A 6,933-nucleotide genomic window follows, 5' to 3' on the forward strand; every position below is an offset into this window, starting at 1 on the left:
TCCTAGAATGTCTCTCAAACTTACTGTAATATCCATCCTCTAAAATCTATAGCATTAAAGTACTCTCAATTTCCAAACAATGTGATAGCATGCCCTATAAGTATAGCAGTTACTTTTTGCTCTTTACCAGTTTCTACCTTTTGTTTCCCCTGTGCACTAGCAACTTGGCATCAATTATATTTGACATCTTGTATTCCTATAGAGTTTAGCATGAAGAAAAGTGCTAAGTAAATATTCAGTAAACCGAAATGATCCAAACAACTGATTGCATTATAAGCAAATCATTATCTTTGCTACATTTTTTCTGAAACTTAAAGAAAAATCAAACATATTAGTGGAAGAGTAAATTTTATTGATGGATGAAAAACTAAAGTGATAAGTATGGACAGTAAACAGTAATCATTGAATTCTTCTGGAATTCTATTTTTCTTCTCATTTTAAAACAAAAGAACATAAATTTATAGACTGTTAGTGAGCTAGTCATTTTTAGTTTCTTCAACAAAGACTGCATAGTTCAGCAGTTGCACAGCATTAAATATTTACATTTTTCTGAAACCCTGAAAGCTCTAATTTTTGTATTGACTTCAAATGCTAATGTAATCACCTACACTGGTCAGATTCAGAGTTTCTTTTCCCTTTTCTGCCACCCTGTAAAGAAAAATAAAGCAAATTATTTAGCAAATGCCAATGGGGATCATTTTCATATTAAGAAAATTTAAGACAAAAGGTATAAGGAAGTAATTTCTAAGTCTGCTGCAAAATTAAGAGTGCATACCACTAAATTGTACAAGGTTATTTTTACACATCTTTAAAGTATAATACAGTTACATATACTTGAATTGTTAAGATCACATTTTATTTTTCAGAGCTCATTTTGAGTGTCCCAGACTTGTTAAAAAAATTAACTTTTTAATCAATACCAAAGAGAACAATACAATAATTTGTTCCATATGATCAGCAAATTTGGTAACTTACTTCACCACCTATAATTCAATTTATAATTAAAGTTTTATTTTTCTAGTCTTGTTTATATCAGACATCATTAGAAATTATTTTTTCATCACTGGCTTGCAGGTTATAGATTTCACATTGCTCAGTGGCATATAAAAATATTTATTTTCTCCTTATGAAACTTCATCTATGGCATATAATGAGTCAAGGACAAAAAACCAGCAACTTAAAGAGGAATATTTTCAATGAGTTATTTAACAAGTTTTCTCTTGTTCTGCTTTTTAAAACATTGTAGAAATGTGAAATTTAACATTAATAAGTACCTCTACCTGAAAATTAACCATAATGGTTTGATGTGTTTATTTTAGTATAGTTTATAGCCCTCCCTCCAATGATACTCAAACATATTCATCATGCTAATCACCTAAATAGCAATATTTTTAAAATTCTGATTTCTAGGGTTTTTCCAAGACCTACTTAATTAAGATATTATTAGAAGTGGTCTAAAGAAGCTGTAGTTCAAAAAGTCCTCAGGTGATTCTGATGATCAGTCACGTTTGGGAAATACTTGTATGTGGTAGTGCATTTCATAAAATGGTGGCTGTATCAGGGGTACACAGGAGGCTAGAATCTTTTGATAATAGTGTCAGGTTTCCGTATTTCTTTCATACTTTTTCTATCTAGTTCCTGTGCTAGTGACAAAAACATTTTTATATCCATCTTCTTATATAAACAAAGACTACTGTTGTTATTCATTCCTGACCACTAGAACAAGTTTAACCAAGATTTCTCCAAGAACAAACAAGTTTGAGAACAGGTTATGTGGAACTTGAAATGTATAATCTCACACACACACACACACACACACACACACACACACACACATTTTTCCTGTTAGATCACTAAAAAATAAATTCACAATTTTTTTAAGAAGATAGTCATTTACAAAAAAAGAAGATACTCATTTTATATATTAACATTATATAACTTCAAGCACTTTGCTTCTCAACTAGAATTAAAGCAAAAAACCAAACCAAAACGAAAAATCCTTTACAAAGCCTCTCAAGCTAAAGGACCCCTCCCTCTTTCGGGACTAATCTAATTAGGCTTTTTAAAAAAAAAACAGCAGCTGGTGGCTTTGAACTGCTCACCTTTTAGTTAGTAGCCCAACTTGTAGCCCACTATGCCACTAGGGCTCCCGATATTTACGGTTAAAAAAACAAAAACCAAACTTGCTATCAAGTTGATGCCAATTCAGTGACCCTGCAGGACAGGACAGAACTTTCCCTTTCGGTGTCTAAGACTGTCACTGTTTACGGCCATAGAAAGCCCATCCTGAAGACTAGCTGGTGTTTTTAAACAGCACACCTTTCAGATTGTAGTCCAATGGATAATCACCACACCACCAGGGCTCCTCTTAAGCTACAAAGGTAGGGCTAAACTATCCTTATATTTCCCAATCTTTCAAACTTTTTTACTGTTCTCCTACATTAATTAATACAATTCATAGGACTTTAAATTATTTAAATATATGTAAGTAAATATATATGTTGCAATATATTTATATATGGAAACAAAGCACTGTTATCTTTTATAACTTCATCAAGAAAAAAATGCTGAATGTAGGCTGAATGCATTCTGTGAAGAAATATCAGAATAAGACAATCACGATTTAGAAACCACCAAAGTTAGAATTGATAAAAAGATCATTAGTGATTAAAAAAATGTTGAATAAAAAGTTGTCGGGAAAGGATATTCACACTGTTGCATACTGTCACCCCACATATTACTTAAATAAGAATGGGAAAAGACTCAAATACAATGGAGACATGCACAGGAGACACCCAAGCAATGAGTTGCAGTTACCAATGAATCAAATATCATTGTGTCTTCTCTTGGTTTGATTCCATGGCATGTATGAAGGGGCTTCAAAAAGTTCGTGGAATATTCTGGGGTTTTTTTTTCCATGAATTTTTTTAAGCTCCTTGGTATGATACAAAGATTGTCCTGAATTATTTTAAGTATTGTTATATACACCAATATCTAGACTAACCTTAACATTTTCTAAAATGTAACTTATCTTCAACCTAATAGTACCAAAATGATTAGTATATTTACTGGATCAATTTTGGCCTAAGAATCAACCAGTGCATTTGCTTCTCACAGAGTATTCCAAGTGTATTATTTGTGATGAAACCACTTCAAATTAAATGAGCATACCTGGTATTTGGCTAATTCTGCTTGTAAAACTTTCACTTTAGATCTTTCTTGTTCTAATGCAGCATGAAGGGAAGTAACCTATAACCAAATATTCAGTGAGAAAAAAAAGTCTATTTAGACAAGTAGCTTAATTCTTAACAGTTATTCACAATGATGGTTTTTAAAAATTTATCATCCGAGGCAAAAATCCCTCTGATTTCAATTACATATACTACACAGCTGAACAGCTAGAACAAGCCCACGATTCTAAAACGAGAGAAGACGAAGGACGTGAAAGAAAGAAAACTAAGTCTGTGAGGAAAGGACGAGGGCGTCGTCTTTTTCGTAGAGACCTTGTCAGGTGGATACCCTTACCTTCCCCAATTCTGCAGACATACATGTGTCATACAATCATACATGGAATCTCATAACTGCTCGAAAATGAAGTAAGTATAATTTATACTACTTTCTGCTGATGAGCTGTGTTTTTCTTCAAAGTAAGTAACTCAGAACCACTGAATGCTTTAAGAAAACCACTCTACAGTTTTCCTTACCTGCAGGGTTAGTTCATTCTTGATACTCTGTGATTCATCAACTTGAAGAAGTATTTCTGCTTTATCTTTCACTGACAAAAAGGAAAAGCAGCACTATAATCATCTTCCTAATCATTCAAATACTTTGCTTTAGTAAAGCAAAACATAGCAGTGCAATCAGAACAATGATTTACTACCTTCACACTTAACAAATGTACCTTCTTTACTATTATTATTTCTGCCAGGTAAATAAATTCTTATCATTATTACTATACAGGGCAGTGTTACTTGGAAATTTTATATTTTCTGATCCCTGGTGGCACAGTGGTTACGAGTTGAACTAAGATCCAAACAGTGAGCAGTTCAAAACCACGAGTGGGCTCCACGGAATAAGTCAGTGCTTTCTACTACCTTCAAGAGTTAAATTCTTGGAAACTCAAAGGGCAGTTCTACCTGTCTTACAGGGTCGCTATGAGTCGGCATCAACTCTATGTCAAAGAATTTTGAGTTTTTTGGCTTGGTGACTTTAAAATACTCATTGTACAGATAAGATTAAAAATTAATTTTCCATCCATATTAAAGGGGGCAAAAACAAAAACATTTTTCATAAAGAAATCTCACATAGGGAAACATTCTGAAGACTTTCATGAATGTTAAATAATGCAAAATTCTTCAAACAATGCAGAATGTTTTTTCTTTACATTGCTGGAGGGAACATTCTGTAAGGCCAACAGAGTTATTATTTTTTTACTCTGCATACTGAATATATGTTGTTTATACTTGATTATATAACTTGTATGGTCTCTTAGAATTTTTAAGTTTTTAAGTGTTGTACACCTAACCTCATTTTCCCTATCAACCTGTAGCTTTGTATGATTTTTGCACAACGCAGTTATGTTTAGGATATGCTGCTTTAGAACTGATTATCTATATTATGAAAGCTAAAATGTTAAAAGTATTTTCATGTAATGATCCCATGTAAAACCCTTCAACTTACATTATTTATAGTGCAGATTATGGGCTCTAATGTTATTTAGTTGTTACCATTTTTAATCCATTTTTGAGAGTACGCTTTTATGTTAATTTTACTTTTCCACAATTATCTAATACCCAATGATATACTTAATTTCTCCAATTAGAAATATAACCTTCAAAATAATTCTCAAGTTTTTAATGTTAACTATTCATTAAATGTTCATCAAATTTAAATAAATTAAAGTCATGCGTACAGATCTAAATAAACCTCAGAATTCCAAAATCTGATTTTCCATACACCTTTATTTATCTTTGTTGTTGATCACAAGTGGTTAGTTTATTGAAGTTTATGTTTTTCAATTCTGTATGTTTTGTATTTTTCATAATGGCAGACAAACTATACTCAAATAATTCTGTCACAGTTAGAATGCTGGTTCCACAGCTCCTTATGTGTGTTTCCTTGGGCAAATAGCTTCACCATTTACACATGTGCAAAGTGAAAATAATAATGGCTTTCTCAGAACGTTATTCTAAATGTCAGTGATCTAACCCATGGGCTCTATTTGTTCTTTAACTTCTGTTTTGCCAGTTAAGTTACCAAATAATTTCAATCTACTCAAAAGTATATATTCAAGTGACCATAATTCCTGGTTTTGAATCATACTGTTCTTGATAATGTGTTTCATAATAAAAATTATATTTTACTTGGACAATTCCGTTTCTAGAATTTTAAAATTTGCAAACCGTTTTGGTGTCTTGTTCAACTTATTCTTCGAAATGAGTTTCAAAATTTTAAAAAGCTACACAATACTCACAGGAAACAATATTTTGAATTTCATTAACATTTATTAATACTTTTAACTTGTCTCTTCAGAAGCCCTTTCTCACTTATGTCTTGCTCTGTGTTTCTGCTATGCTTTACAATGGCCTTTGCATAAATCTCTTACTTGTTAAATTAATATATATTTCCTTTTATGTTGTGAATGAAAATTTTTCAGAGAACTTTCAAGTCAAGTGTCACTGGCTGTATGTGTACATGTATATAAACACACCCACTCACCACACCCAACACACATATATTCTGGAATGCAACTGACTTTGAGGAATTTGATGGAATATCTGAGTGGTTCATTTAATGTGTTCCGCTGCAAACCAAATGATTTGAAGTTTGAGTCTATCCAAAGGTACTTCAGAGGAAAGGAATGGCAATCTAATTCCAAAAATTTAAACACTGAAAACAGTATACTGTACAGATCTACTCTGACATCATGAATTCAAATGGATTTAATAGCAGCTGGTTTGGTTGTTTCCATATAACATGCACACTTTTAATCTTATTTAGTACTGCTTATAATTTTATATTGATATCCTTGGTTTCCTGCTGGTGACCTACTGTAAAAAATTTAGAGTGGCAGCAGAAGTCTGAAGGTGGGAAGAGAAATGTGAAGAAATATGGCAGGCCCTCTTCCCCTAATCATTAAGAAGCAGAATCCTAAGCAAATGTTTTGTTTTCCCTCTAATGAAGTCCAGCCAATTATAAGAATTGACATTCCAAGGGTATCACTTACCTGAATAATCCTTAGGTTGTATGATACAAAAAATGATCAACAAAAATCCAGTTTTATATCATTCTAGGAAATCCATTTTTGACAAGATGGTAAGTCATATATCTTAGAGCATAATTTTCAAATATTATTTAAGATAAACCTTTAAATTCTAAAATCACACAAATCACTTACTTTCACCCTCCTGAAGCATTTTCAATAACTGTGCATTTCTTGCCTTTACTTCTTTATACTTTGCCTAACAAAAAAAAAAGTTTAATTTTTTAAAAGCAAATAATTTATACTTATTAATTAATGGAGAAATAAATTCTAGGCTTGCTCAATTAATTAAAATAGAAAAGAATGGAGTAAAATGTAGTCAGACCTTCTTAGTAATTTAATTAAATCTCTCATATAAGTAGAAAGAGATGGCTTTCTACTCCCATAAGAGTTACAATCTCTAGGGCATGATCAAGGGTAATGTAACCAAGAGGAATTGCTGAAATCCTGGTGGGGACTGAGCATGATAGTGGGACAGGAGGAAAGCCAAGGGAAATAGAGGAAAGAGCTGGGAGGCAAAGGGTATTTATTATAGTGGTCTAGATAAAGACATGTACATATGCAAATATATTTATATATAAGGATGGGGAAATAGATCTATGTGCCTATATTTATAGGTTTAGTATTAAGGTAGCAGAGGGACATTGGGCCTCCACTCAAGTACACCCTCA

At 32.3% G+C, this 6,933-nt stretch overlaps 1 protein-coding gene across 4 annotated transcripts in view; it reads right to left on the bottom strand.

The window, feature by feature from the left end:
• Positions 1-331: 331 nt before the first annotated feature.
• GKAP1 (G kinase anchoring protein 1) overlaps positions 332-6,933 on the bottom strand; it is a 110,120-nt gene continuing 103,518 nt past the window's right edge. For all 4 annotated transcript variants that reach the window (XM_045298643.1, XM_045298642.1, XM_004715958.3 and 1 more), the window contains 4 exons: positions 6,398-6,461; positions 3,705-3,775; positions 3,172-3,249; positions 332-648 (listed from right to left, as the gene is read on the bottom strand). In XM_045298643.1, coding sequence (XP_045154578.1) covers positions 601-648; positions 3,172-3,249; positions 3,705-3,775; positions 6,398-6,461 — 261 coding nt within the window. In that variant the 3' untranslated portion in view covers positions 332-600. The remainder of the gene's footprint in view (positions 649-3,171; positions 3,250-3,704; positions 3,776-6,397; positions 6,462-6,933) is intronic.

The sequence above is a fragment of the Echinops telfairi genome, unplaced genomic scaffold (genome assembly GCF_000313985.2).
Source record: "Echinops telfairi isolate 266 unplaced genomic scaffold, ASM31398v2 ScPeMD7_7429;HRSCAF=8467, whole genome shotgun sequence".
NCBI lineage: Eukaryota > Metazoa > Chordata > Mammalia > Afrosoricida > Tenrecidae > Echinops > Echinops telfairi.